The 16,979-nt window shown below is 40.2% G+C and overlaps 1 protein-coding gene across 1 annotated transcript; it reads right to left on the bottom strand.

Moving 5' to 3' along the window:
* Window positions 1-1,437: 1,437 nt before the first annotated feature.
* LOC111981976 (uncharacterized) lies at window positions 1,438-15,476 on the bottom strand. The gene is made up of 4 exons (XM_024013483.2): window positions 14,935-15,476; window positions 10,597-10,902; window positions 7,811-8,137; window positions 1,438-7,508 (listed from the first exon to the last, which is right to left on the bottom strand). The coding sequence occupies exons 1-4, from the start codon at window positions 15,281-15,283 to the stop codon at window positions 7,024-7,026; spliced, it is 1,467 nt and encodes a 488-aa protein (XP_023869251.1). The 5' UTR covers window positions 15,284-15,476; the 3' UTR covers window positions 1,438-7,023.
* Between the last annotated feature and the right edge of the window lie 1,503 nt (window positions 15,477-16,979).

Genomic DNA, 16,979 nt, shown 5'->3' on the forward strand with positions numbered 1-16,979 from the left:
CATGTCTCCAGACCTAAACCCTATTGAGCATCTGTGGGGCATCTTCAAACGGAAGGTGGAGGAGTGCAAGGTCTCTAACATCCACCAGCTCCGTGTTGTCGTCATGGAGGAGTGGAAGAGGACTCCAGTGGCAACCTGTGAAKCTCTGGTGAACTCCATGCCCAAGAGGGTTAAGGCAGTGCTGGAAAATGATGGTGGCCACACAMAATATTGACACTTTGGGCCCAATTTTGACATTTTCACTTAGGGGTGTACACACTTTTGTTGCCAGCGGTTTAGACATTAAAAGGCTGTGTGAGTTATTTTGAGGGGACAGCAAATTTACACTGTTATACAAGCTGTACACTCACTACTTTACATTGTAGCAAAGTGTCATTTCTTCAGTGTTGTCACATGAAACGATATACTCAAATATTTACAAAAATGGGAGTACTTTTGTTTACTCTCACTTTTGTGATATACTGTATATATTTTTAAAGAACCATAGTTAATGTCAGTTCTCACTTTACATGATTCTCAGTTATCTGAACCATGAGTGGTCAGATGTGTGTGGATGTGGACATTTTCTTCCATTAATCTCCCCCTAACCTGGACATCTGCCTCGTCCTTGTTCTGACCGGACATTCTGTAGTGGTTGCTACCGGCCTTAAGCCAGCACCTAAGATTGCTTATTGCATGCATGGTCCTTCGATTCTCTTCAACCCTACCCCTATTTTTCACCTGGGTTCATCATAACCATGTGTGTACACTACCTAACAGTTATGTCCCAGAGCATATATTGGCTTTCCAAACAGGAAGCGATGGGACGGGGCAGAGTTCGCCCAAATAGAGTAGATTCCTATTTTCTCCGCTTCTCCTGAGCGGCTTTCACGTGCATCGCCGACCGCTCCGCTTGGATAGAATTCCGACCACTGCCTAGCTCCATTGAAAATAAATGCTAAACTCTGCTACCGCTTCCTGACTAAACACAATCCCAGAATATTACATGATTTTCAGGTTTACCTTAAGTTGTATGAGAAATTGTCTCCCATCCCACATTTAGATCGTAATTACTTGGAAATTAAAATCTCATTGGATTCCATCCAAGTTTCAATTATCTTTTGGGTTTACTTTACCACCCCATGGCAAAATGAATAGAATTGTATGAAATGAATAATACAATTGCAAAATCTTCTCTCCGTCCCATGGTAAAAATGTGAATTGCAGCAAACTTGTTTTAAAACTGCAACATTTTCTCTCCGTTAAAATGTTTTGCTTGCTAGGTGGGGGGGGGGGGAGCTCAACAAAATGTTCCCCCAAAAGTGTGTGGATATGAACGTGGATATACAGACTGGTAAGCCACTGTGGCCCCTCCATGAGTTCAGATTTTTTTTGTGGACTCCACTCCCATCAAAGTTGCCAATCCCTGACCTAAATAATAAGGAAAACAATAAAAGGTTGATTGTTAACATTTATTCTTCTTACACTAAGTACCCAGTTGTTATTTTCTAATATGTATAACACAACGTCTCATTGCCTACATAATTATATTATCTTGGCAGAGTTGACTTGGCATGAATAGCATTTCAGAAGTGCTCTCTTGTTAAGAAATACAGAAACCAAACTACTCTACAATTTGGCAAAATCTAGTTTCAGCATGCCGAATTAAAGGGAATACAGATGTAGGATCTTCATTTGATCACCCTGTTGCAGAAGAACTTTATTGCAATGCAGGACATTTAAAATGTGTAAAAAGACTTCTGAAGTTTGTAATTTCCACTTTAAAATTTGACTTGATTTTCCCTTACAAAAATTGTATCAACCCCTACAAAAATGTCAATTTAATTATAATCCACATAATTCTAATTTTCTGTTGCTGCAACAAACTGGCTCAAATTAATATCTTACATCTGTATGTCCTACAATCGATCACATCTTATCAGAATATAATTGGGTGAAGAACTAAAACAATTTTACAATGCCACAAATGGAACATAAAATAAATAAAATCATTTTTTGAAATAATTGTTTAATTTGGATATCAATTTGAAATCTGCACATGTTCCCTGGATTACAAACATAATTCTAATACTTCTAAGAACACAACCAAAATCATATTAAAAAAAAGATAAAAAAAGATGTCTACTCCATTTAATTCCCTCTTTCAAAATGTTGCATCACAATTCAGTTTAAATCCCTTCTTTAATAATTTTGCACCTCCTTCACGTTTGGTTCAAATGAGGTTGAGGCTTTTACTCAGTTTATATTCTAAAAGGGAACCATTCAACCACTTTTCAGGAAATAGCCTAAATAAATGTCTAGAAGCGGACACAAGATTTCTTTACAATAATGCAATGCTCGATTGAATGCACTTCTTAATGACGACAAATCTGTGTGCATGCTCTTAGTAGGTTATAACTATATCCCTCTGTTACGTGCATAGGGATAATAGTTGTCTCTGTGACAAATGTGTGATATTAAATGTCCTACATTTCTGCAGTGAGCCATCTTTGCCAGGTAACTAAATAACATTTGTGTGGGTCCCATCAATGTTTGCAACCTTACAAACAGGTAACTGCCAAAATAAAGAAAACACCAACAGAGTGTCTTAATAGGGTGTTGGGCCACCACGACCCAGAACAGCTTCAATACACCTTGGCATAGAGTTCCAGACTCTTGTAGAATCTATCAGGGATGAGACACCATTCTTCCATGAGAAATAATTGTCCAATTGGGTTGAGATCTGGTGACTGAGACAGCCATGGCATATGGTTTACATCCTTTTCATGCTCTTCAAAAGATTCAGTGACCACTCGTGCCCTGTGGATGGGGGCATAACCATGGTAACCAATATAATGGCCTGCCCAGCATTTTTATACATGACCCTAAGCATGATGGGTTGTGAATGACCTGCTTTCAATATACTTTGTATATTTCATTTACTCAAGTGTTTCCATTGTTGTGGCAGTTATCTGTATGCCCATGTGACAAAGGAAGAGAATATTTACATTTACATTTTACATTTAAGTCATTTAGCTGACGCTCTTATCCAGAGCGACTTACAAATTGGAAAGTTCATACATTTTCATCCTGGTCCCCCGTGGGGAATGAACCCACAACCCTGGCGTTGCAAGCGCCATGCTCTACCAACTGAGCCACACGGGACCACACTATGGCTTCACTATGGCTTAATAGTGAACTGTTTTGGTAGGAATCCTTAAAGGTTGTGCTAGTTAACACTATTCTACTGTCATGCAGACATATGTGATACTATTGAGGTAATTGTGTTTCAAATAACCAATTTGCTGTGTTTACTCTTTTCTGATATTCAAAATGAGGTATGGAGGTATTGTAAAGTAACAGCAAAAATAACAAAGTGCTATAAATGAGAAGAACACGTGTCAGACTAGGCATTTGAAGAAAAGTGGTTTGGTGATTCATAAGCAAAAATGACAAAATGAGGCATTTGAACACAGTCTTCACAACTCTTTCAAGGGGTGTGTTAAAGTCTTGATAACACTTAGCGGGCATTAGGGGACAAAACATCAATGCGAGAGCAAAGTGCTAGATAGGAGAAAGACGGGGTCGGGATATGGCTAACATTGAAACGTAAAACAAATAAAGCAGATGTTGTGTCAAGTTCACAGTTCCAATGAATGGAGTTCAGACAATACTGATGCGTCACACCAATCTACTTAAATTTGCAATTCGGCACTGTTCAAGGTTAGCTTACTGCGGAGCACAAACGTGTTTTGAGTGGTGATGTGTCTATACAAGACAGTGCACTTTATTCCCACTAAAAGCAGTATGTGAGTTCTAGATAGGACAAAGTATAGGCAAATCATCAATAGCAAGTCATTAAATGCAAGTGTGCAGCACTGGCTGCAGGTACAATTAGCAAAATACATTTTCTACCACTTAAAGCCTTTAAGGGTTTCTACAATGTTTCAGTCTTAGGCTGTGTTAACATAGGCAGGCCAATTATATTTTCCAATAATCAGTTCAGCTCTTTTGCCAATAATACTCTTTTGCATTAGAGACCAGTCTTAAACACTTTAAAATCATCAATTTGCACATTGGTTACAACCCTGAAGTCAAGGAGGGAAATTCTCTCTCCATACATTGTATCTTATGAAAATGTGAATACGTTGCATGCAATTTCTTTAAATTGGTTACAGTTGAAGATGCGAGAGGCTGTGTACCAAACCATTTTAAAATTGTGCCCATGTAAACTTTGATGCTGGTTTGACCTGAATAAAAGACCCATATCTTTTGTAATCTATTGTCTTCTCAGATTCCAATAGAATTAGAACATGTGGTCCTGATGGTTTCTGGTACATAGTAATTCATCCACACTTATGTCAAGGACTTACATGAGTTAAAGCACAAGGGAGTGTAAACTAAGATGTAATCTGTGGCTACAATTAAGCAAAATATGAAAAGGTAGCGCAGGAGCACAAATTCAGAACAGCGCTAGTACGACTAATTTAACAGAAAAAGTCAGTGGGCACGTGAGTACGACTACAATGGACTGGGACGTTGCCGTGGGTTTCCCGCTCTGGTGTAGAAGCCGGCCTGATGCCTTAAACAGAGCCACAGAAACAACCTTTCCTGAGGAAGACAAAACAAATCCAGTGGATTACGGAAGAGATGAGTATTTCTTTTCAGCGATTGTTGTTTGAAGTGCATGTACATCAACAATAGGTTACTGGCTTCGCCATGAACATTACCATGGTCTCAATGGTACAGAGTATTGCTTGCTATTACATTCATGCTTTGTGCTGAGTGATTAACCATCATTTCAGTTATTTTTCAGTTTCTAAACAACTAATTGACTAATGGTAAAATTACTTGAATTCTTTTTTTTTTACTGTGAGCTCAATGTGCACAATGCAACATTTCTCTAAAGATAAATCATATTAAGCCTAAACTGTGCGATATGTTAGGGAGTTGCAGTTTACAACAGCCCAAAATACTACATTGTTTGGCACAGAAAACATGGCAATTAACTACTATGACCATAATCCATTGCGTGCCTACTTGTCCCGCCTGTGTGTTTCGCTACATTAGTGTGGGGCAGAGAGAGAAAGAGAGAATGTGCGATCAAGAGGGATAGAGAGCAGTTGCTTCACGAGGTATCTCTACCTGAAAATACATGATCTAAGTCATTGATAGTTGGTATTCAGCAGTCATAAAAGTATGCGTTATTTACTTTGAAGAACTACTAAAATAGTAATTGTCAGACAGCATAGGCAGCAGCTCTAGAGATTTGAGATGACTTGGAATGAAATAAAGCCATCAAATAAAACAAATATGATATACACAACTTAAATATTTTATTAAACTAAAGTCATGCAAATAAATGGTTAATAAGTGATAAGCAGTATCATGTGACTTTAATTGTTTTTCTGTGTTACAGCATTCAACCCACAATGCATTTATTAAAGTTTTTTTTTTTTTTTTACCGAACCGAAACTAAACCGACCTCAAAAAGCACTTATCGTTCAGCACTACAAGCTGCAGACGCATCTACAAGAGACAAAGCACAATCAAAATGGGAAGACTCTACGATACTTAAGGAATCTGGCAGAGGGGCTTAAACAGTGTTTGCCTCCCAAGATATCTGTAGAAAAGCAAAGGGCAATCCTGCAAACACCAGGAAGTCTCAAATCTATACAACCCTGCCCCTCAACCCCCCCACCCATCCATTAGAATGCCCCTCCCTTCAATATTTTATGTTCCAACAAAGTATTCTAGTAGGCATGGCGATATGAGCAGAAACAATATTCCTGATGTCCAATCAGATGCTCCACATGCATTTGACTCATCCGGAGGTCAAACATGACAAATAAAACAAACCAAAAAGTGTGTTTTATCAATGTGGTATTTCTCTACTTCCCATGACACTTGAAAACCCAGCCTGCACAATCAGCACGAGGGCGAGATTCCATTCTTTCCCTCACTTTATCTTCGTAGACTTGTCAGGAATGGTCCTTCCAGGGCAGACATGGATAGGATGTAGAAAAGCCCAAGAGGGACCACTGTGCCACTTCAGTCACACAGCTTGTGCAAGTCATCAACTAGAGGTCTGCAGGCTTGTGATTCAGGAGTAAATTGCACGATGTTCTGAATTGTTCGGAATCTGTGGTTCTTTAAAAAAAAACTAAGGGCTACCAATGTAACAATACCTTTATCAAACTTATATTATTTGACTGTTTAAAGGAGGTATTTATGTTGAGTGAAAAAATACAAATACTGTCAAGTGAGGACTGTAAATAGTGAATTGCATGAAGAAGGTAAAGAGATACCAGGTTCTTTCCACCTGCACAGAGATTCACATTCAGAGATAAGCAAAACAAAGGTATTACCTCTGCTATCGACTCCAGCAGTCCGTCTCTCTCCCCCTTTACCCTGGGCACATACGCCCTTTGAAATTGAGTCACTGCTTGTAGCACCGGGAAAAAGATGAGACAACGCTTCTGCCACTGAAAGATACAATTCTCACAAATCAGTGTAATGTTTATTGAAGTTGCAGTCCACAAAAGCCAAGATTATGGCCTCCGGTATAGCAAATAACCTTGATGTGAAATAATAAAGCACAAAGAGACCAGTTTGATATTCCAAAAATGTAGAAAAGTATATAGAGAAAAGTAAAAAGATCACTTAAAAATGTAACTTCATTGTTTGTTGTGAGCGCCACTGTCCCATGCTATAGAGAATGTACAATGGCGATACATACTAACCACAACTACCAGCGAGATCCAATCCCAAATTATTACAAAGTATTTACCTTGTCGCCACATGTAAGAAATCAAAATGGTGGTAACAATTAAGAAACAGCAGTCAGCAAAACTGTACCTGGAAAAAATGCCTCCGATTCCAGACTTAAGGTACTTAAAAGTCAACTCATGTATGAACTCGAGTACCGGTGACCATCCTGCTACTGATATGGCTATGTGAGATATGGACTGAAGATCGACTTTGATTCCAATTCTCCTTTTTTTTTTTTTTTGCTTCAATCGTCCAATTCCCTTTTCCACCTGCTCAAGACTTTTTCCCAGTGTGTGTTCGTAAGTGCGCCTGTAGCCGGGATGCCTGATGGAAGCGTTTCCCGCACTCGGAACAGCAGATTGCTGTCGCCAGTGCTGTGCTGATATGAGTCTGCTGGTGAGTTTTCAGGAGCGGCGCTCGGCTGAACTTCTTGCCGCATACTTTACACTCGTAACCCTTCCTGCCTTTGAGAGGCACGGTCTTCACCTTTGAGTCCAGCGTCGTTGTCCCTTTGTCATCCTTCTCTTCGTCTTCCTCCTCCTCCTCATCCTCCTGTGAAACAGCAACCTTTTTCTTGGGAGGAGATGGGCAGCTCTGGTTAGGCGATTCTGTGTTTTGCCGTCGCACAGCTGCTCTGCCAGGTGAAGCGTCGGGGAGCAGGGCGATGGTTTCCATGGTGTTCTCGTCTTCCTCTAGGAGCTGAGCGGGGAGTGTGAGGAGCCGGTGAAGCATCGACGGAGACCTGAGGGACTCCTCAACTGAAACACAGACGGAGGGATAGAAAGAGACAAAAAAAATTGTGAGTGAAATGAAGATTATAGGCAATAAAGGGTGACAGATTTTAATAATAGGGGAAGGAAATCCAATTGGTCCAAGAGGATGTGACAATGAAGCTACAGCCATCTTATTTTGTACAAGACTCAGAGAATAAACATTAAGGAGAACAGATACCTGAATATAATACAAAATTAAGCATAAAGAGTCATGGGACTTAAGAGTAAGTGTGCACATAACTGGCCATGTCACGTAGGGATATCATTTCAGTACTTCCCATGCGCACCTGTGGCTGTGGTGCTTATGGTAGCAGTAGGGTCTTGCGGAGTGTCCAAGGTCGAGGAGAGGACCTCCATGTCCTCCAGAGGCATCCACTGGGGTTCTTGCAGGGGGCTGGTGGGGGTGGGCTCCAGGTTCTCACGGATCAGAGCGTTCAGACTGGGGAAGGAGCCCACAATCCCCAGCCCAGATCCCCCGGTCCTCTCCTCACCCCCCTTCCCTGAAGCCAGCTCTTTGATTTGCCACAGGTCGCTGCACCACTTCTGCCCAAACACCTTGTCCAGGATGGGGACCCAGTCCTGGGCTACGGTCAGGACAGCCTGCTTGTCACTGTCTACACACAGAGGGGGAGAGAGAGCAACAAATCTGAGAACAAGACAAACCTGAACTGGAACACAAATACAATTCATACAGGCTGTGGTCCAGACAGCTTTCTTGTCACTGTCTGCACAGAGGGGGAGAAAGAGACGAAACAAACTTGAACAAGACAACTGAACTGGAACGAAAGTGCAAAACGCATGCACGTTTGTGTTTGTACATCATTGCACCTGAAGAAGCAGTTAACAAATTTCAGTGATTATTTCCATCACTATAGAAGTCATTTCTAATGTCGTACATTTTATTATTGATCAATTTGACAAAAATGCTTACATTAAGAGACCCAAGGCAATATACACATAGGAAGTGTTTGTTTGCTTATACTGAACCAGCTTAATAATATCTAAGCACTATTACCAGCACAAGTATAAGACTGGACTCTTAGAGTAGAGGGAAACCTATATCTGCTGTACATGGCATGACGCCATATATACTGTAACAGATTGCAGGGGCTTAACTGGAGCAACTATTTGGCACTGACACGGTTAATAGTTAACTATAACAGGTGAGCTTCAGCTCCCATTTTGACAGCTACTAAATAGGTCAATTGACCAGTTCAACAGACTGGTGTTGTGTGCAAGGCATGGCTTATAACGTGGTTATGAAACACATTAACATTTTTATTTAGAAAATGGGGCCTCAGAGCTCTGGTTAGTCCATATTGACTCCTATTCAAACTGTTTTTGTGTGTGTTTTACAGTCAGACTTCCTGGCCACAAGCATATTTTCAGCACCAGAAATTAAGGGAACACTTAATTTGTTTCAATTGATACTTGCTAAGTGTTTACTCAGACATAACATGGTCATTATGTGTACTTTCTGGCAATTCAAAGAATTTAACACAATTGGTAACCAACTGGTATGTACCGGCACTTGTTTCAATGTAGAATGACTCCCAAAATAACCTTCATTATTAGGTCATTACCAATTTATCAAGTAAGCAAAAATAGCAGCTTGTAAAATAAAGAGAGATGATTAACAATACCCTTGTATTCAACTTAATATGTTGTGTAAATCCATTCGAATTCAATCACTTTTTGACAGCATCCCTTTTAATTTAAACAAAACTTTCCACACGTGTATGCCCGTGGACAAAGTGGTCAGAAAGTCACTTTTTGGACCTGAATGCATAAGCATTCAGGAGAGAAAGGTCCTCAAAGTTGACCCATTTTTCATACCATGACACATCCATGTCTTCATCACTGGAAAAGATAAATGGTTGAGCTAGATAGAATTTAAAAGCCTAGAAAAACAGGGTTGTCTATTTTATAAGTTCTTGAGAACAAATGTAAAAAAATATTTTTTTTTTCTTCTTCTTCATATTATCATGTTGTAGCTCAGACCCTAGTTTACATTATCTGAGGTTTTTATGTCGTGCCCGCCATCAGTTGAGACACAACATGCTCTTAAATACAGGTTGGGTGTCATTTCAATCATAGAAAAATAAGTCATAGAATGGACATATTCCTTCAGATCACTGCAATTTAGCTGCTACACCATTGAAATTTAAATGGAATATTTTACTTCTAATTAGTACCATAAAGGTGGCCACCGGTCCATCCAATGTCGAATGTCAACTTAAATGGTTATGTCTATTCTGTAATCTATATTTCAAATTGGTTTCCTATGGAGGATTGATAGTATAATTTAAAGCAGATATTCCCATTTCATGTCAACATTGTCAGAAGTGTGGACCTCCAACCATCTTTGTGGTACCATTCGAATGTAGAAATGTCCATTTTATTCCAGGTTAAGTACAGTTATCAGCTAAAACATGACAACCGATGGTGGGCACACTACAAAAACCTCAGATTATGTAAAATAGGGGCTAAGATACAACACGTGAATATGAAAAACCACTTTACGTGTTTTTAGATAATTGACGTTTAAGGTTAAAAAACAAATATCACATTTTATTTAAAAAAATTAATTCTGGACATTATCCAATTTATTGACAACCCTGTTTGTAGGTTTTTTAAATGAAACTCAACCTTTTATCTTTTCCAGTGATGAAGACATGGATGCCTCATGGTATTTTCTGAGCACATCTACAACAGGTAAATATGTTTGGAAGGTTTCGTTCAAATCAAAAGGGGTTCTGTCAAAAAGTGATTGAATTCAACTGGATTTACCCTGTGGCATTGCAAGTTGCAACTTGAAACCATATGAACAGGAAGTTACTGGCCTCTCATGAGTAATTTAATGTATAGGCAGAGGAGGTGCCGAGCCATGGCCGTACTGTGGTACTTTCCATCCCTACATTTTCGATAACAAAGCATAACCTCCAGTGCTGTGGGATTTGACTGGTATCATAGCATAACCCTTTTATGTGTGTGTCACATTTGGGGCTGTAAATAAAGCATGCAGTTGATTGTCATGTTGACTAGAACATCATTTTAATGTTAAAACACAGACCATTTGTTGTCTCCGTTTGCTCCCTTTGTCCCCGGACAATTTTGACTGTGACGTTTCTGGATTCCTGCCTAGTGTCCTCTGAGCCGCTGGGAAATGCTGTGTTGTTTTCCGACCCACACCTCCTCGACACTCCACCCTTCCCGTTCTCCTGGTGAGCCACACGGCGTAACTGCTCCTCCAGAGCGCTGTGCTCCCGCTCTTTCTTGGTCATCTCCAGGAGCAGGTCATCGAAACTGGCCTCCACGATTTTGGTCAGCTCGCACACAGCAAACTCCAGCACATGCTCCATGACCATCTTTAGCTGACCTGCAGAGAAGGAAGCAGAGACAAAATAGTTATAATGAAAGACAGTAGGCTAATTCTGATAAGGAAATAGATCAGTAAATAATGGAGAGGAAAGTAGAAATAAAAACCTGTTGTGAGTTAAGAGGAAATGATTAGGCAAAGGCTGGTATGTTTGTAGATAGTGACATTTGAAAGTTGGCACCGATTAAGGTTAAAAAATAAAAAATAATGATGTAAATCACGTTGCGCACAATGCTCTCATTCTAGGATATTTGTTGAACAAAGTAGGCAAAAACAACCCTGTATCCTTGCAGGGAAACTGCTCTCCAAAACGACTCTTTTTACTATGTAAATGACTAGGGTTGCAATTATTTGTGTAGAGGATTTAATCAAATAACACATGTATTCTGCAATGAAATCACAAGCCACACTATTTCCAAACTTGGTTTGGGAAAATGGCATTTCATCCATTTCAAATGTTACGGTTTCTTTTTGGCTCAGCCATTAGAATTGGAAAAATAACAGCCATTGAGTCCTTTTGAATCCAGTTTTTCCCCCTTTTTGGGGGAGTCCAAAACACTGAAGAAAAAATCATCCCATATTGAGTTTTACTTGGCATCCTTTGAGATCAACCACTTTTTAGTGACCAGCAATGGGTATTACCTTTCGCCTGTGCAATACAACGACTCAAAAGTTACAGATATCAGCCATGTTAAATGTCTCTTGATTGAATTGTTGTGGCACTGCCAGACTGTGAAAATCACTTGATTGATAACAACCATATGAGACCCAGAAAAGACATGTCTAGGGGACAGATTTGAGCTTTCCTTATAAATGCCAATTTCTCAATTTTTGATTGGTTGCTGTTACAAATACACCAATCAAAGACAGTTTAAATGTGAGGCAGGATTTATTGGGCACTTCATCCATGGTGGCAATGACAATACATTTGTTATATTCAATACGAGTGAATTACTATAATTAAGTCTCCTACTTTTATAGAGCAGTAAAAATATTTAAGGGAATCCTTTATAATACCATGAGAAGGCTTCATTGCTCAGATAGCTCGGTCACATCCCCCTTTGCAATAGGTATAATTTGGGAGCGGTAAACATTCCCTTGAAGTAATCAAGGGAGTTTTCACAGATCCCATAATGGTTTTGAAGCTAAATCAAATTACCACACTTGATATTTTCAAATATATCCAATCACAGACAAAATACGCTTTCCATTGCATACACTGTAGTGCAAATATCTCCATGATGATATCTGACAAATGAGCTAGACTACTCTTTCCAAGAATTAACACCTGTGTAGTAGAAAGCCTAGGCCTAGCCGACATGCTGAATCATACAATGGCCTACACACACACACACACACACACGATGACTCCCACCCTCTGTTCTTAACCACAAGTTGTAAATGTAAAACAAGTTGTGCAAAACATTTTACATATCCATCACCACACATAGGTAGCGTTAGGTCTTAGTTACAGATAAAGCTGAGAAGAAACGGAACTACTTAGTCATTGATCACGGTTTCATGCGCACAATAATAAGATTGTGGATAGTCAGATTAATAGAATAGATTGTTTAAAGATGCACTACGCAGAAATCGCTCCGCCATTTCCTGGGTGCTAAAAATCTAATAGTTAACCTAATTTCAGTTTGTGACAAAACAAGCAAACATAGTGTTGAGAATAATTGTACCATCCCAACTGCTGTGAAAGATATTTTCCATGAAGCTGGTGTACAAAACCGAAAGTAAAAGATGCTAAAACGAAACTTAAGAATGTGAATCATAGAAAATAACACACATTGAACAGATCTACCGCCTCTGACTTGACAGATATATAAAACTCACATTTCTATGTGAATTTGGTCGAGACGCCCCAAAATTTTAATATTGCAGCTTTAAAATGTTTACATGCTTTGAAGAATAACAATTTCACTATTAATCTTATTTACATGGACATCTGAAATCAGGCTTCTGATGGGACTTTTGATGAATGCAGAAAAATCGCCATTCAAAAGAAACATTCTACCACAGTGACCATGTTATTTTTGCGAAGACTATTTTGTTCTGAGGTTGGACATAACGCGTGTGTGTGAAAACTATTTCTAAGATGCATACTTTCAGTTTTTCCAAACTCAATTCACTTGTGCATAAAAAGGAGGCTTGCACTACCGATGCTGGCAAATGCGTAGACCAAATACACTGCCGGAACGCCAATTAAGTTGTTTTACATGTCTTAAATATTTTAAAGATTGCTCAGAAAACCAGGTGTTTTAATCAACGTATGCTTACTTCGATTATGACCTTACCCCGATTAAGATAAGCAAGGTGTTTACATTATTAATGCCATACTCAGCCTTCTGCCATAATCAGTTTCATATAAAATGATTAGTGTGCATGTAAACGTACTCATTGATGTGATTTGACTAAAGTAGGAGTGGGATGGCAACTGCTTTAAAGCTGTGGTGAGCAGCAGAGCACCAAGCTGCTGCAGACAATGACAGCATAGGCGTAGTTGGTTTCTGGCAACCTTAGATCATCTACAATGCCGCTTGACAAAGCAAACAGGGTTTTACACACACGGATTTACATAACTAGAAAAGAGAATGGATTACATGTCCAAATCCCTGAGGAAGAAAACAAATCAAGTTGGAAATCAAGTGTGAAAACGTTGTGGAGCATGGTCTCTACAATTAACCCTTTTTGTTAAAACCACAGGATATAAATAGTAAGTGAGCTGAGTCAGAGGGGTTGAAGCCTACTAGCCTAATTGTTATTGTTGCATTGTGAAAGTATGACATCATGCACTGTATGAGTAGCTACCTGTGTGGGTGTCTGAAGGATGAATGTTGCTGCCAGGTTTCATTTACCTACAACATCAAAATGGCCTCCCTGGCCGTCACAACTTAAATATCCTAATAAGTGGCGAGATACAGCTCCAGCCTCAGCTTTGTCCAAAATGTGCAAATTGAGTTGAAGGTCTGCCAATGGCCTCAGCATTTGTGTCTCCTCCACCCGCCATTTAATATCTCACACCCCTCCTCTGCCTAAATGTATCCCCTCTGAGAACTGAGTGGGTGTGGTTTGCGCTTGTGACTGTCATTGGAGAATTATTGGGGGGGGAAAGGCTTCCTATCCTTTGCTGCCACTGCTAAGTAAAGGCTCAACAACAATAACGTCATTGCTTTACCAACCACTGATAGTCCTCTCATCCCAACCCATCTTCAATTACAGAGAAGAATGTAGGAAGGGATGCATGTTGCAGTAGTCAATAAGTAGGCCTATCATTTTCACTGATAGGAAAAATGAATGGGGATGGATGTGCAGCCTTTCAGTGAACCGTTTGCTTGACACAACCAGTGACAAGGTTGGTGATGTTGTCACTGGTTCTCAACCTACAACGTGTACATTGCAACAATCTCAATGGCAAACAATGTCACCGCAGATGACAAATTGTCCTCGACACATAATTATTGTTAAGTGTACACCTCGAGACAAGAGCCCATTGTAAGCGTTCACAAGGACACATGCCCGAGTCAAATAAAACCCAAGTGAAACAAAGAAACCAAGGTAATAGAACCACATTGAAAACGACCGTTTTTCATATCCTGAAGATTTTACCACACATGTCATTGATTCTCAGCGTGCTGCAGGCTACTACTGCACGTCATATTTACATATCAACTCTGGTTATTATTATCAAGCTTTTTCCGCTCTATGGGGATGCCTATACCAGGATGCTGTGCTTTGTCCTGTTGTTGTTGATTTCGCCACTATATGTAAAAGGAGTGTGTGGATACGTTGTGCCACAGAAACATAAACAAACAGTCGGTGGTCAAACAGACTGTAGGGCTACAGAATGGAGTTATTGCCTTGTTTCAAATGTATAAACCGCTAGGTTCCTTGGGAGTAAACTTGCCTAACTAGCAACCTTACCTAACTAGTAACCTTACCTAACTAGCAACCTTACCTAACTAGCAACCTTACCTAACTAGCAACCTTACCTAACTAGCAACCTTACCTAACTAGCAACCTTACCCACTACTCGTCCTTTTTGATCCAGTCTTTCTGTGTTTGCGTGCACGCCGCGCTCTGTGCTGTGGCTGGGGGTGTGTGTCTCCGGCTTTGTTCGATCGGTGGCCGCGTTGTCCTCCATGCCACCGTTGAACGCGGCTCCATTTTCTACCCCATTACATTCAAACTCCAGTGATTTAAGCTTTAACTTAAGTCGTTGGTTTTCTTGTTCTTTGACGGCCGTTTTCATTAACACAGAATTCAAGCTTGACCCAACAGTCTTGGTTATTTCCTGGACTGCGAGTTGCACTACTTGCTCTAGTGCAGATTCCAGCTGACCTTGAAAAAACGAAATGTATACGGCGCCGTTCATGATTTCGTCCGTTTTGGTGGAAGACCTCTTTCATTCTTTCCCCCACATCCCCAAAATATAAAATAGAAGTCAGCGCACAACTGATTCACACAGAGAACTAGCTACCTCTATCAACGCATCATGTGTGTACACCCCTTGGATGCTACCGTAGTATCACTAGTGCAAACGCAATACGTTTCCCGTATCTCATTCATGACAATTGTGTTTCCAGTCCGGAGAAGGTATAGGGACACGCCTGCTGCCCACATTTATGTCGTAGGATATGTCGTGCACCTGAGAGCGCAGTGTGGAGAAGAATCGACTCGGTTAAGTCAGTCGTCCTAATAAACCCTTTTCAGCTAGTTTATGCTGGCTAGCATACAACTATACTGAACAAAAATATAAACGCAACATGTAAGTGTTAGTGCCATGTTTCATGAGCTGAAATAAAACATCACAGAAATGTTCCATATGCACAAAAAGCTTATTTTTCTCAAATATTGTGCACAAAGTTGCTTACAACCCTGTTAGTAAGCATTTCTCCTTTGCCAAGGTAATCCATCCACCTGACAAGTGTGGCATATAAAGAAGCTGATTAAACAGCATGATAATTAAACAGGTGCACCTTGTGCTGGGGACAATAAAAGGCCACTAAAATGTGCAGTTTTGTCACACAACACAATGCCACAGATGTGAAGTTTTGAGGGAGTGTGCAATTGGCATGATGACTGCAGGAATGTCCACCAGAGCTGTTGCCATAGAATTGAATGTTCATTTCTGTACCATAACCTGCCTCCAATGTCATTTTAGAGAATTTGGCAGTACGTTCAACCAGCCCCTCACTAATCATGCCAGCCCAGGACCTCCACATCCGGCTTCTTCATCTGTGGGATTGTCTGAGACCAGCCACCCGGACAGCTGATGAAACTGAGAAGTATTTCTGTCTGTGGGGGAAAACGTATTCTGATTGGCTGGGCCTGGCTCCCCCAGTGAGTGGGCCTGGCTCCCAAGTGAGTGGGCCTATGCCCTCCCAGGCCCACCCATGGCTGTGCCCCTGCTCAGTCATGTGAAATCCAGGGCCATAGGGTCTAACGAATTTATTTCAATTGACTGATTTCCATATATGAGCTGTAACTTAGTAAAATTGTTGAAATTGTTGCATGTTGCGTTCATATTTTTGTTCAGTATAGTTAAGAAACTAAAAGAAAGTTATGTTTATTTCGATGGGCAAGGAGAAATAACATATAGAAACGTCACAATCTCCAATTTGGTCCATCCCACTTGATTTTACTTCGAGTAGTAGGATTGCAGCCTACACGACAAATATTGGTAGTAACCATTTGGATGCCACCGTCATACGGTCTACACTGCTCAAATGGGTGAGTTTGCACTGCAAGCTGACAGACAACACAACACAGGGCACACTTCGCTCCCGCAGTAAGGAGGGGGAAGTAGCTAGATAGTGTAGCCAATATCAGGCCAGGGTGACGACTAAACCACATTTATTGTTGTGATTTTCACCGAAAATATACAGCTGCGGCATTAACGTCTAATGTTACATTATTGTAATAAAACATTTTTTATCCGATATTAAATGAATGATTCGGAACACTCCCAGGTTCCAACTTTGGCTGAGTAAAACATTATCTCTGAAGTTTCTAGCCACAAGCATAAACTAGAAGGGCTCATCAAAACTAATGACTGAACTGAACCAAAT

The sequence above is a fragment of the Salvelinus sp. IW2-2015 genome, linkage group LG20 (assembly GCF_002910315.2).
Source record: "Salvelinus sp. IW2-2015 linkage group LG20, ASM291031v2, whole genome shotgun sequence".
NCBI lineage: Eukaryota > Metazoa > Chordata > Actinopteri > Salmoniformes > Salmonidae > Salvelinus > Salvelinus sp. IW2-2015.